The sequence below is a fragment of the Dermacentor albipictus genome, chromosome 10, assembly GCF_038994185.2.
Source record: "Dermacentor albipictus isolate Rhodes 1998 colony chromosome 10, USDA_Dalb.pri_finalv2, whole genome shotgun sequence".
NCBI classification, from domain to species: Eukaryota; Metazoa; Arthropoda; class Arachnida; order Ixodida; family Ixodidae; genus Dermacentor; species Dermacentor albipictus.
This window is the reverse complement of record NC_091830.1, coordinates 55,861,444-55,874,958: the sequence shown is the minus strand read 5'-3', so window position 1 is coordinate 55,874,958 and position 13,515 is coordinate 55,861,444. Positions and strand designations below refer to the sequence as shown.

Below are 13,515 nucleotides of genomic sequence, written 5' to 3'. Positions count from 1 at the left end.
AATGCAAATACCTTGTTTGAGCCCAACACATTCCCATGCTATATTGAAATCACCTGTTTCGTAAAACCAAACCAAATGAGGCAGTGAAGCAGTTCATTGAAATGTGCTCGGAAAATTTTCTGGATATTTTTGTGCAGCGCTCCAAGATTTTGCTCATCTCACAGAAGTGTCGACCGCCACGACGGTCACCGCCGTCTCGCAGAGCGCCCCTACGAATGCAGCGAGGGTATACGCATGCGCGCAGACTATGCGCTCCAGTGCGAGCACCGTGTGCTAGGCTGTTCTGTAAAGCTCCACTCACTCCCTCCTGCTACTCATGTGCTTGCCCAATGTGCACAAAAATACACGGACGTGCTCCTGCACTCCCGGTAAAATGAAAATATTACTGTAGCTCGTAACCAGTAAGGGTTAGGCGGTTTCAGTGCCATAGCACAGTAGCTGATGCTTAGAGACCAGGATGCTCGGCGCGTGCCCTTATTCCGGCTACCTCCGGTGCGCTCCGTGACAGAGAGCTGGTCGTTGTTCCATTCAACGCTCCCGTGCGATTATTAACATCTTGAAGAACTATGGGCTCATTTCTAAAATAAACACCACTTTCAGGTATGTTGTAAGGCCCGTGCTCGAACAGCGTGTTTCCATCTTCAAATTCGTCAAATATTAACTCTTATGCTTCATCACAAAATCTTTATTCGCGGCGTCAAACTTGAACATTAGGCATAGTTACATTCCAAATATTTAACCTTTGCATTCCTCCAGCCGACCTCCCTGCTTTTCTCGAAATAAACGTTTTTTTTCTCTTTCTAACCTTCATATGGTTCTGCTTCATGTAAAATCTCTAGCTTACATAGCCTAACGAAATGCTGATCGTAACTTCGGTGTCAGAGATTTCGAATACTGGTCTTTGCGAACGAAATATTGATGGAATGGCTAAAGCTACGTTTTTACCTTTATGCGCCAATAAGCCTTCCCCCGTCCGTCTGAAAAAAAAATATTAATTCCAGTTCCCGAGATCTGCAGGACATCATCCTCTCCCGACCCCTTACAGCGCGATATCCGGTTGCGCCATATTTTTGTGCTAATGCTCAGTGCAAGTGCATCTTTCATCGCATTTATCTGGAGTGAAAATTCTTGCAAAGGTTCTGGCTTTGCCTTTGTACAGTCAAGTCTTTATATGCTTTTTAAACGAAAGTAAAGTGTTTAATTTCATTGTGTGTAGGTCAGTGGCACATATGGGGCATACCATAACAAACACGAGAACAGTAGGCAGGAAACAAATATGTTGAGCTACATGGCTTATGTAACTTCATGCCTTACAATAGCGTGCCATGATTAGGCTGCTGCTATTTTTTCACTAATATTTATATTTATAATATATTTGTCGATGAGGCATAGTTTGTTTATTACGTTACGAATAAATAGTTATTTCAGGTTAATTTCTGCTGCTAACAATATTTTTTCGGACAATTTTCAGGTAGTTGATGTGCTCACGGGTGAGAAACTCGGTCCCCACCAGACAGGCGAGGTCTGCTATCACACACCGTCGGTGATGAGGGGATACTACAAACGACCCAAAGAAACCGCCGATACCATCGACGAGGACGGCTGGAGCAAGTCGGGTAAGGTGCAGTGTTGCATTGGTTTTGATCTTAATGCTAATTTCATAGGTGTTCATCTCCACTTAGTGACAGATTTTCACACTTTCATTTTACTTCAATGCAACTTTCGACTTTTTTGACTGGTAACGAAAGTGTTAGTCGTGATAACTGGCCTCTACGTTAAATTCAGCACAAAGCCAGCACAATATTTTTCGTACTAAAGTGGGACGTGCTATATTATTTTACGTAATGAAATTTAAGGGAGTGCAGGCTATCCGCGCGTGAAGGCAGTGTATTATATATTCTTCACATATCTTGGAAGCGTAAGGAAAGAAACGAGGTGCCTGCGCTTGCAAATTGTTCTTGCGTTAAATTACATGTTCACAGTCTCCAGTATAGGGCATAAATTTATTTAGAGAACGGAAAAAACACTTTTTCGTCCTCAGTGAAAAACAGTTGACAGCTTGCAAACGAATTAAGCTCACAGAACACTTTAGTCGCAGTTTCAGAATCAAAAGTGACAGGAAATGCTACACTGAAGCAAAAAGAGATGGCAGGTGGCAGTCTCCGCGGTCACGTATTGTCTACTCTTGCTTGATAGGGATAAGGTTAAACTTGCTTTGTCGTAAAAGCCGTGGTGAAATGCGCTACTGAAGGACAAGCACAGACGACGCACTCGTATAGTTCTCCTGTGCTCTTTGCTTCATTTGCTATTGTAGATCAGCAGTGCATTTCACTACAACAGGCTCTGCTGTGCGCAGATAAACCTGAAATCCGTAGGCCAAGGGAGGCCAAGAGTCCGACAAAGTGCAGGTATTATACTTGTATTGGTACGTACAAAGAGTTCAGGGAGGACATAGAGCTGACCCAAATGCATAGATCTGTTACCTTGGGAAGTTGTGCAGTTCCAACACATGTGTTGGATAATCCCGGAAGCCTAGCGTTGTACAATGTTTGTGCAGATGTTTATCGACGTTCGCGCTTGGTTTGGTACACTTGCTTCTTAATGTAGTGCATGAGTTGTCTGTGTGACTGGTTTGTTTCTCCTAGTTGAGACGTCTCATTGTTGTTTCTTTCAACATCTTGGCACTGAAATCGAACACCACCGTCGTCATTTCACAGCACGACGCATTACCCACCGGGGTAATGAGGTATTCTAGAGCGACGCGGCCCCTTTATGGAGGAGAACTCGGGAATACTCAAAAGCAGAGGGTTGTAAACGATGAAATACATACCCAATGCTCGATACCCATTTGCACCGTAGCCAGTAGCGCGGGTTGCCTAATAAATGAAACAACTTGAGTACATGTCCTGGCATATATATATATATATATATATATATATATATATATATATATATATATATATATATATATATATATATATATATATATATATACCGAGGAACTTGAAATCCTGTGGGAGAGCCAAAGGAAGCTTCGCAACAATGATGAGTAACGTCCTCATTTCTAGTTCCATTAATTTCTCGCACAACGTGATCTTCTCGTCTGGACGAAGACAGGCACCCATATCGAAGGGTTTGGATGCTCGCTGCTGCCTGTAATACGAAACATTTCATGCAGAACATGTCTACAACGATTTGTAGACATGTTCATAACTGAAGGGTGTACATAGCTGAAATGTGTTATTTACGAGGCGTGTGGTGCAGCGGGACTACTCTACTGCTTTCCTGTGGGCACGCCGCACCATCTAGCGCCTGGCCCACGAAGTTTAGGCATAACATCTGCATAAGGTTATTATACATATTCCAGAGGAAAAGTTGGGCGAAAGAAGTGTCATGCACAATGGTGCGGCGACGTTGCTACCTCGCCATGTTGCAACAAAAAATGATCTAAATGCAATGCAAAAAGAAGCATTTACATGTAACATGTTGATGTGGACAATATGTAAAATTCCCTCCGTGTATTTCTTAGGACGAGCCGCTGCCTATACACAGAGCTGTGATCTAAAATTGACGTTGCTTCAAAGCGTGCCTTTCTAGGCGTCTGAACTATACTGAACCGCTATACAGAGAGACAGACGGGATCGTGTTGCTTGCGCATTTGGTCGGAATCGCTTCTCGTCGTCGGTGGTTGCGCGCCCGCGCACAGTAGCGACATGGCGGCGTCCTTGTGGTTACTGATGTTTTATGCCTAGGCGCTATGGGTACGAATGCCTCTATAGTTGATTATATTAGCTCTCTTGTAATCTCGGATGTGTGGTGTTCTCTTATTCCCTTACCTCTCCCCGAGCGCTTTCGTGTCGCTGCGCTTAAATACCGGGCTGCGGAGCTTAAACACACCCTATGTCGCGGGTTCGAATCCGTGGAATTACCGTGGAGTTACCGCCATTTTTGTGTGTCTAGTATGTATGCTGCAAGCCTGTAACGGGTGTCCAGTCCGACTGTGGTACATCTTGATAATGATGACTGGTGACAAAGCTTAAAATTAGTGTAGCCTATATCATGACTATCATCGTCAGCCTGGCTACGCCCACTGCAAGGCAAAGGCGTCTGCGATACTGCTCCAACAAGCCGGGTCATGTGCTAATTGCGGCCATGTTGTCCCTGCAAACTTCCCAATATATATATATATATATATATATATATATATATATTTATCTATATATATAAATATTTTCACCCCTAACTGACCTGTGAAGACAGTACGTTGTCGAGTTGAGCTTAGAGGCTGCATTTTCCGCCATTTTTTTAGTTATTGAGTGCCATGAATCAGTACGACCGTATATTTTTTTATACTGCACCACCTTCGACATCGGAAGCAATTATAGTTAGACAGCTAGCCGAGAAAGAAAACAAGCTACGAATGTAAATGTAGCTAGTCACATTTAAAGGTTAAAAATTAAACGTAAGCGTCAAACCAGAGGGATCACGACAGCCTCAAGACATGCTTTGCTCATACAATAAAATGCCCCTGAATTCGTGAAGCAACTGTGTTCATATAATACTACCTTCATGGGAAATATCCGTATTTCCCTCGGCACCGCCTCACCGCGGCTGGCTGCACATTCTCATTGAGCCACTGTTACGTGAAACGATGCACCGTTCTTGCTTTTTTTAATTTTACCGTTCTTGTATACAGAGTATGGGCAGGCAGTCTCGCAACTTCCGTAATCATTCCAAGAATGAATAAGATCACCATGGTCTTTCACACTGCTTCTCGCCATAATGAACTGATGTGACTTCGCATGCCGCAACCAAATCAGCTAAAACAAGAATTTCTTCACTGAACACCGCAGAAAACTATCGTCAGTCATTGGTCATAAGTACAGGGCTCAGAGCCCCTCAAAGTTGAGTGAATATACGCCCCGTAGATCTCCTTGTCTAGTCTCCCAAACATATGAATTCCCGAACCAGCCTTTGCTAACCTCACGCGCTTCTTGGCCTTGAAAGCACACGCGCTACCGATATTGGGTAAGAAGTCTCTTGTTACTGAAGGCCGAGTGGTAGTCGTCTCTGTGAAGGAAACAATCGGAAAATGCAGCCTTTTGTATACAGTGTATCTTCTTGCCGGTGTTAACCAGCGCGTTGTTTGCACAAGACGCTACTAATTAATTCGTACTATTAACTGTTTAATAAGCTGTCCTCACTCTCATACTTGGTGGTTGGCGCTGTTTGTTACTCATTATTGTGGACGAACTAGTGCACACACTCCTTTTACCATTTGCATCAGTAATGTAACGTTTTCTTGTAGCGCGCAGGCAACGTTCACCATGAGTTTTTGAGAGAACCTTCTCCTGCATTGCTGATATGTCCCTATCTATAGCTGCTTGAGATGATAATCATTGTTGTTGTTAAGTCTGCTATGGACAATTGTTATACCGGCGTCGCATGTGGTTGCGGTGGTCTATTGAATCAGGCTGGTCGCGAAGTTCGTTATCTCAAAATGGTTTAGAGGAAATCAATTTTACATCTAACTCCGGTAATATCACGGCAATGACCGCGCAGGTGACGCCGGTTACTACGACGAAGACGGCCGGCTCTACATCGTCGAGCGCCTCAAGCAGATGATCAAGTGCATGGACGGCACCGTGGTCCCCACCGAACTGGAAGAGCTTCTTCTCCGTCAATATGCGTCCGATATCGCCGAGGTGGCAGTAGTGGGACTGCCGCATCCCGACTATGGAGAGGCACCCGCCGCTGCAGTGGTGCTCACAGATGAGGGCCGCACGAAAGACTCGGAGTTGCTCGCCGAACAGATTAAAGCAACAGTAGCCGGCAAGTAACGAATCAGTGATAGGGGTTGTTCTTGTTTAGCAAATAAGCTGGCTACAGTGGCTAGTGGTGCGCGAATAATACGAACTTCGATACTCCATTCGAATAGGTTCTTATTCGAATAGTTTCGAAATACGCATTTACCATTCTAAATATTTGAAACCGTCAAAATTTCGAATTGCATTTGGAGCGTGTTTTAAACGCGAAGCCGCTCATCATTTACGCTGTTTCGTGGATGGCGCTTTCTAGCTCGCCTAGCCCGCCTTCACAACGGCTGTACCTGTGTTCGTGTGTAGTCATAAGCACGCGCCAATGCACATGGGGATAAAAATGCTGCTAATCGGCTTCCTATATTGAGCTTCATCCTACTACAGTTGTAATTGGCGGCAAAGCATAAAAATATTGCAGTGAAGCATATCTGCAATGCAGTGAAGCATGCTAAAAGTTGAAAAGGGGCAATGTCACGTGGTGATTGATGGTGCTCTATCCAACACCATGAGCTCAAGTACCCCCACTGTACTATCTTTTGATAAATTCGCAGGATGCGGACTACACTGCAGTTATTAACCTCACTATAAATCATCCCAAAACAGTACTTGCCAATACGAGACACTAGAGTGTGTGTGGTGCAGCTCGATGCGGGACAGGGGCGATGCGGACAGCGCGTTTTTTCCCGCGTCTCCTGTCACACTTTGAGCTGCATCGAACAGTGTAATGGAAAACCAACTAGCGCAAGCTATTACCATGCTAGTATGTCCAGTGGGTGGCTCTTCTTGCTGTCCGGAGGAATTTCGAGGGCGTCACGGCTCCACCAACATGTCGAACAGCTATTCTTTCTTCCTGACAATATTAAGTAAGAGCAGTTGCGATACTTCCGAGCAAGAGTGTTCTACATACAAGAGAATTATGTTTATCGCTAAGCATAACTAACATGTACATTTTTTGAAAGCATTACTTGAGACGCACCGTGCCCTGAAATTGCTTGTTTGAAGCATGCCTTATTGGCGAAAAAAATTATTTTTTCGAAAACGCCTGTAGTGTGAAAATTCGTGTTGAATACCTATTTGATCAATTACCACTTCAATTTCATTATTAAAAGTCGCTTCGAAATTGAAAGGCCGATATTCTTGCACCCTCAAGAATGGTGACACGTGTGTGCAGCTCATTATGGTGATAGAGTTATGGTGGACACAACCGAGGTGTAACGAGTGCGGTTCCGCTCCGCAAGGTATTGGCGGCGAGGAGTTACGGAGTCGCCCTCTATCGGAAGCGCCTCGATGCCGTAGTATGAGGGATCACGTGACGCGCTCCTCATAGGTTTTGCTGTCAGCGCTCACTGAAAACACCACGCGCGAGCTCTCCCGGACATTTCTGTAAGTACTTTCGAAACGAGAGAAGTTTCTTACTGTCTAAATAATAATCTTGGGCAAGCTGAAAGCACACAATCGTTTACAGCCGCTATCGCTTTACCGAATACGTACAGTGAACGCCACTGCGCGCGGTCGCCGAGATGGAGTCTCCCGAACCAGCTTCTTGCGTGAAAGGTAGGTAAACGCCGAGAGCAAACTATGTGAAATATGTTCTTATAGTGTTTGTATAACTAAAGGGAGCGTAATAGAATTAAGCCTCAATGCAGCGATCGCGCAGATTCGCAGCGACCGACTGCGCGTCTGCATGCTTGTCCGCGCACTGCTTCGCTTTCTCCGCGCGCGCGTTTTCGCACCGTGCCATGAGCTTTAGGCCGCAGAATATGAGCATTTGACAGTATACAGGCAACCATTGTTGCGTGGGCGCTATCAGAGCTGTTCAAAAATAATTTCATTGTAGAGACTTCGACGCCTACGGGGACTGTGATGTGCCGTCGCGACGATGCAATCTTTTTTTTCTTCTAAATTCTTTGACCTTTCAATACTATTTCTCGAGTTGCGTCGCACTGTATGTTTATCGGCGTTCTCAGCGTGCAATTTCCCGCTGCTCCTTTTTTGTAATCCAGTGCATTAATTCATAACACAAACATGAGCATATGCCATGCTTTCTTTAAATGTGCTTCTCACCGCTGCCTTTCCACTCCACTGAACTTGGCAGTATCTATAGTATCGACAAGTTCATGGACCAAACCGTCATGACATTAGTCGGGCAGCGGACTCAGGCGAGCGTCTCAGTGCGCGTTTTGAGAACATCGCAGACCGGGCGCCGTAGCAGAAATCTTCCTCGCGTCTGTGCTTGCTGCATACCCGAGTTGTAGCCGATGACTGCCCGTTTTATGTTTCGCGAGCCAAGTTTCACACAGCTTCTTGTCCTGCGGCTACGTGTGAATAAGGCCGACACCGGCCTCCTTTACGTGCGTCCGGCCCTGCGGCACCGAGCAGTAGCCTACCATGTTGCGCGCCTTCAAAGGCAGCCACTACCTATTGTAGTGCTTTCAAGCGTTGTAAAGGAGACACTCGAAGCGGGAAAATTTCGCCACTAAATGAAAACCGCAGCGTACGAGGGAATTTAAACTCGTTTTCAGCTCGCTTCGGCGCGCCCGAAGCAGCCGACGCGGCCGCTATGTCCACGTGATCCCTCCTAGCACGTCACGCCGACGGTGGCGCCAGCTTTTCCAGTGGTGGAGCTCGAGGCCAATACTGTCCCCTTATTAGACGTCTGGTGCTACAGGCGCACTCTGCTATACCCATTCGATCGATATGAAATCACCAGTTCCCTGAATACAAACTAGAGCCTTCTCTGGTGCAACTCAATCAGATCACGAGGACATGAGAAGACCAAGCTAGCAGCTTCAGCGCAGTTATGTTTACAAATGCAATGGTCTGCACCACAGCTATGGTGTTGTGTCGCTGAACCCGAGGTCACCTTTTCGATCACGGACCGATGCGACTGAGATCAGATGGCACTGAGTTCGACATTACAGGTTTGCCTCGCCTTAGGTGCAAAGCGGAGAGTCGAAAAATGATCGAAAATTTTCACATAGAAAGTGAGACACTAGGGCATCTTTCCACCAACTTCACAGCTTGAGGCAGTGAAACTCCATCATGCCATCAATTGTGCTTATGAAATAATCACTAGTGTCTATTTCAGGCGTTGCTGACTTGTATTACATGGAGGCCGGTTCATACCCCGCAGTCTGTAAAAATTCCGCGTGGGATTCACTTTCAATAAGAACGCTTACTTCCAGCATACAGCACGACTTCGCAAATTGCATGAAACTGGAGTAGAAATAGTTTTTCTTGTTCGTGTTGCGCCTGTAGACGTGCTCATAGCTGTCGTGCAGTAAGGCACCGTGGTTTGTTAGAACTTGGTTGCAGCAAACATGATTGACAGGACGATCATCCTCATCAGGCTGTTTACGTCCGCAACAAGAGGTAATGCTCTCTGAGGAACCATCATATAACACCTTTGTAAGCCCACTACATCCTATACTTACATATTGCCCAATGTCACCAGTCTATGTGATCGTGTCTCGCCTTTGACAGCACAGTGGTTTCCATTAGACGAATTCTGTTACCCTAACACATCATGGGTTATCTTTTCTACATTTCCCATTACAGCATGGTAGAAATAGTTGCTGTATCGAGTGTCCTGTTAATGCTCTCGGGAGATATCGAGAGTAACCCTGGCCCCAGAACCAATGCTGCACCTACAGGTTCTGACAGTGCCAAAATCGCGGAAATTTTTGAAGTTGTTAAAGGCTTGGAAACGAATCAGGCGAGGTTTCTTCAAGAAATACAAGTTGTTAAAGAACAGCAAAATGTGCTGAATACGTCAGTCCAAGCCCTTCTTAGCAGGGTGAATCTTCTGGAAACTGATATGCATTCTCTCAAACAGATTGATACGCTCAATGCAGCCTCAGCTCCGTGCGCTCTCGACGCCCTTCGTCATGATATGATGAAGCTTAGGGCGTCACTTGATAGCGAGAGCAACAGATCCAGAAGAAACAACCTCATTATTTTCGGCCTGGATGATTCAACCGATGAGACATGGTCTGTATCGGAGGAAAAAGTACTGTCTTTCTTCGAAACGCAACTGGATGAAAAGATTACCCCAGAAAGTGTAGAGCGTGCTCACCGGATTGGTAAATCCCACGGAAGCAAAAACAGACCTATCATTATAAAGTTTGTTAACTTCAAGGATAAGGAACGTATCCTATCTCGTGGTATCAGGCTCAAGGGTACTAACTTTGCGATCCGTGAGGATCTCAGCCCTGACGTCAGACTTGCGCGATCTAAACTTGTAAGTTATGCAAAAACACTGAATTGCTCTTTCAAACTTCGATACGATAAGCTGCTCATTGATAAGAAGTGCTACGTTTATGATGGAACTCAGGATATTGTTGTTGAATTGAAAAAGTAGCAGAAGGGGCGGTACCCGAACAATAAGTCCTCAAAGCAATGTGTGCGCACGGGACGTTCCGCTCATCCAATTTCAGAGCTTACCATTTTAGTCGTGAACTGCAGAAGTGTAAAAAACAAAACTGATGAATTTGCTACTCTGACATCTTCAGTGAAACCCCACGTGATTATAGGTACCGAGTCTTGGCTCGACGAAGCGGTTAGTAGTTCCGAAGTATTTCCGCCCGGTTTTCACGTCTACCGTTCCGATCGCAATGCGCATGGCGGTGGTGTCTTTGTACTTGTTGACTCGTGCTTGCAATCATCTCCCGTGTTAATCCGAACTGATTGTCCCGAGTCAGTTTGGTGCAATATTCGATTTGAAACTGGGCAATTACTGACAGTTGGCTCCTTTTACCGTTCCCCCGCTTCCACATCGCCTGAGACCTTCACAACCCTATCCGAGTTTCTTTCTACAATAAATAATGACTATATTATTGGCGGTGATTTCAACATGCCTGACGTGAAGTGGGTTCACTATAAGCCTGTCCTTGCCAATTCTTCCGCTCTGTCTATAGCATTCCGCGAGGCAATAGTTACCAATGACATTTATCAGTTTGTTACTGAACCCACTAGGTATGGTCCCAATAGCTCTTCTATCCTAGATCTGCTTTTTTCAAACCAGCCATTGCTTGTGTCTGATAACGCCGTAATTCCCGGTATTAGTGACCATGACTGCATTGTGGCGCATGTGCAGATTGTCCCCTTCTCATGTGCACATGATCACCCAAGGAAGGTATACTTTTTTGAGAAAGGCAATTATGTTTCATTGTCTAATGATCTTGCTATATTCCTGCAGGAATTCAGTCATTTAGCTCAGTCCGCAGATTGCAATACCCTATGGGATACATTTTGCTCCACACTAAAGCACCTGGTTGACACACATGTTCCATGGAAACATTTGTCTGCAAAACATCGTAGTGATAAGCCTTGGGTAACTCGGGAAGTCAAGCAACTGATTAATAAAAGACATCGCCTTCTGAATGCTTATAGAAAGCAGCGTAACCCTTCTGTATTTGTAATGCTAAAAACCCTTGGAAAAGATATAAAAGTAAAAAACAAGGTTGCTAAGGAAAAATACTTCTTAGCATTGGGCCCAAAGTTACAAAATAACCCGAAAGAAATGTGGAAGTATTTAAAAACGATTAGCAAAGAATCAATTGGCATCCCGAACTTAAAAAACGGTAGTGTACTTCTTACTAATGATGTCGATAAAGCTTCCTGCTTCAATCTTTATTTCCAATCATCTTTCTCAACTCCCTGCCAGAATGAATTACCGCCTATTCCCGACAATGTGTTTGAACCTATGCCGGAACTGGTCGTGACACATGGTGGTATACTTAAGTTGCTTGACAATATAAATGTTTCTTCTGCAAGTGGTCCTGATGGTATACCTTCTCATGTGTTAAAGGCTTGTTCTGACACAATTGCCCACTATCTGGTTATTATTTTTGAGAAATCACTAAGTACTTCTTGTTTACCTAAGGAATGGAAAGTTGCAAACGTGGTACCAATCCATAAAAGTGGTCCAAAAAATATTGTCTCCAACTACAGGCCAATTTCTCTAACTAGTGTGTGTAGTAAAACACTGGAGCACATTGTATACAGTTGCCTAATAAAACATCTAGAAAACAATAATTTTTTTAGCAAATATCAGCATGGTTTTAGGTCTGGTCGTTCTTGTTCGACTCAGCTCCTAGAATTCAGCCACGATCTTTTTCATTCATTCGATCTCGGTGTACAGACTGACTGTATATTTCTAGATGTTAGAAAGGCATTTCATTCTGTTCCCCATGTTTTACTGTTGTATAAGCTATCATCCCTCGGTATCTCTCCTTCATTGCTTGATTGGATTAAATGTTATCTGCAAGAACGCATGCAACGTGTTGTAGTTAATGGCTCACAATCTGATTATGTTGATGTTACATCGGGAGTTCCCCAGGGATCTGTTTTAGGGCCATTGCTGTTTTTGGTCTACATCAATGACATTGCTCAGGTTGTTTCATGCAAAGTGCGTCTGTATGCGGATGATTGTGTGATTTATCACTGCATTAGGTCTGCCACTGACCACGAGTATCTGCAACGCAATTTGGACTGTATAACACGCTGGTGCGTTAGGTGGCAAATGTCTTTAAACCCCAGTAAGTGTCAGTACGTGTCCTTTACACGTAAACAAAATCCACATATATTTCATTATACATTAGACAATGTCCAGCTATTGCGAGTAACTGAGTATAAGTATCTTGGTGTTTATTTTTCATCGAATTTAACTTGGACTAAGCACGTTGAATATGTCACGGCGAAAGCCTGTAAAATGCTAAATTTTGTTAAACGCAACTTCCGGCTAGCTCCTCCTAAAATTAAAGAACTACTTTATTTTTCAAACGTAAGACCCATATTAGAGTATGCCTGTGTGGCCTGGGACCCGCAAACCAAAACTCTGTCTAATATGCTCGAGCATGTACAAAACCGTGCAGCCCGTTTTGTCTGTAATAACTATGACTTTACTTCGAGTATTTCAGCACTTAAGGATAACTTGGGGTGGGAATTATTAAGCACACGCAGACAAAACATGAGGTTGGAAATGCTTTTTAAAATTTATTTCGGCCTGGTTAAAATAGATAGAGAAACTTACCTTTTACCTCCTCATTTCTTGTCTCACAGAAGTGACCACTATTTAAAAATAAGAGAACTTATTTGTAGAACAAACGTCTTCAAGCATTCATTTTTTCCTTACACAATATCACAGTGGAATCAGCTACCGCAGGAAATTGCTGATTGTCATACTGAAGCATCATTCAGAGCATTTCTGCAGAGCATATAGTGGCATGAATTTTTTCTATTGTTGTGTTATTTTTGTTTGACCAGTTCTGTATTTTGTCGAGCTTATGTACACTGTATATTCCCCCCCTGCAATAATGCCTTCGGGCGCTGCAGGTACTTGAAATAAATAAATAAATAAATAAATACTGCATCCGCCTAATGTCAGCTACAAAGGCTATGCACATTTCCTCCGGATTAATACTACCGTTTTGCTACGTCTTATGCCTACAATTTTCTACTTCATCGCTCGTGACGCGTAGCATAGCTGCCTTTTAATTTTTTTTATCATCAATGCTTCGTACCCATGGATTAGTGCTCTCAGATTGCTTTGACAACATACTTTCCTAGTCATTAATATCAATGAGCAACCGTTCATAATTCGGAACGCCTTCCTAGTGCTGTAATGTGCCAGATTTTTGTCTTCCTAAGCGGAGCATACGTGCGCTTAGCTCACAGACAACGTTTAGATGGGATC

General features: G+C 44.1%; 1 protein-coding gene across 2 annotated transcripts in view; it reads left to right on the top strand.

The window, feature by feature from the left end:
- LOC135917051 (uncharacterized) overlaps positions 1-13,515 on the top strand; it is a 75,958-nt gene that overhangs the window by 60,636 nt on the left and 1,807 nt on the right. The window contains exons 8-9 of one of the 2 annotated variants that reach the window (XM_065450542.1): positions 1,472-1,616; positions 5,563-5,832. In XM_065450542.1, coding sequence (XP_065306614.1) covers positions 1,472-1,616; positions 5,563-5,832 — 415 coding nt within the window. Of the gene's footprint in view, positions 1-1,471; positions 1,617-5,562; positions 5,837-13,515 lie in introns of both variants that reach the window. The other variant, XM_065450541.1, reaches the window with a different exon arrangement.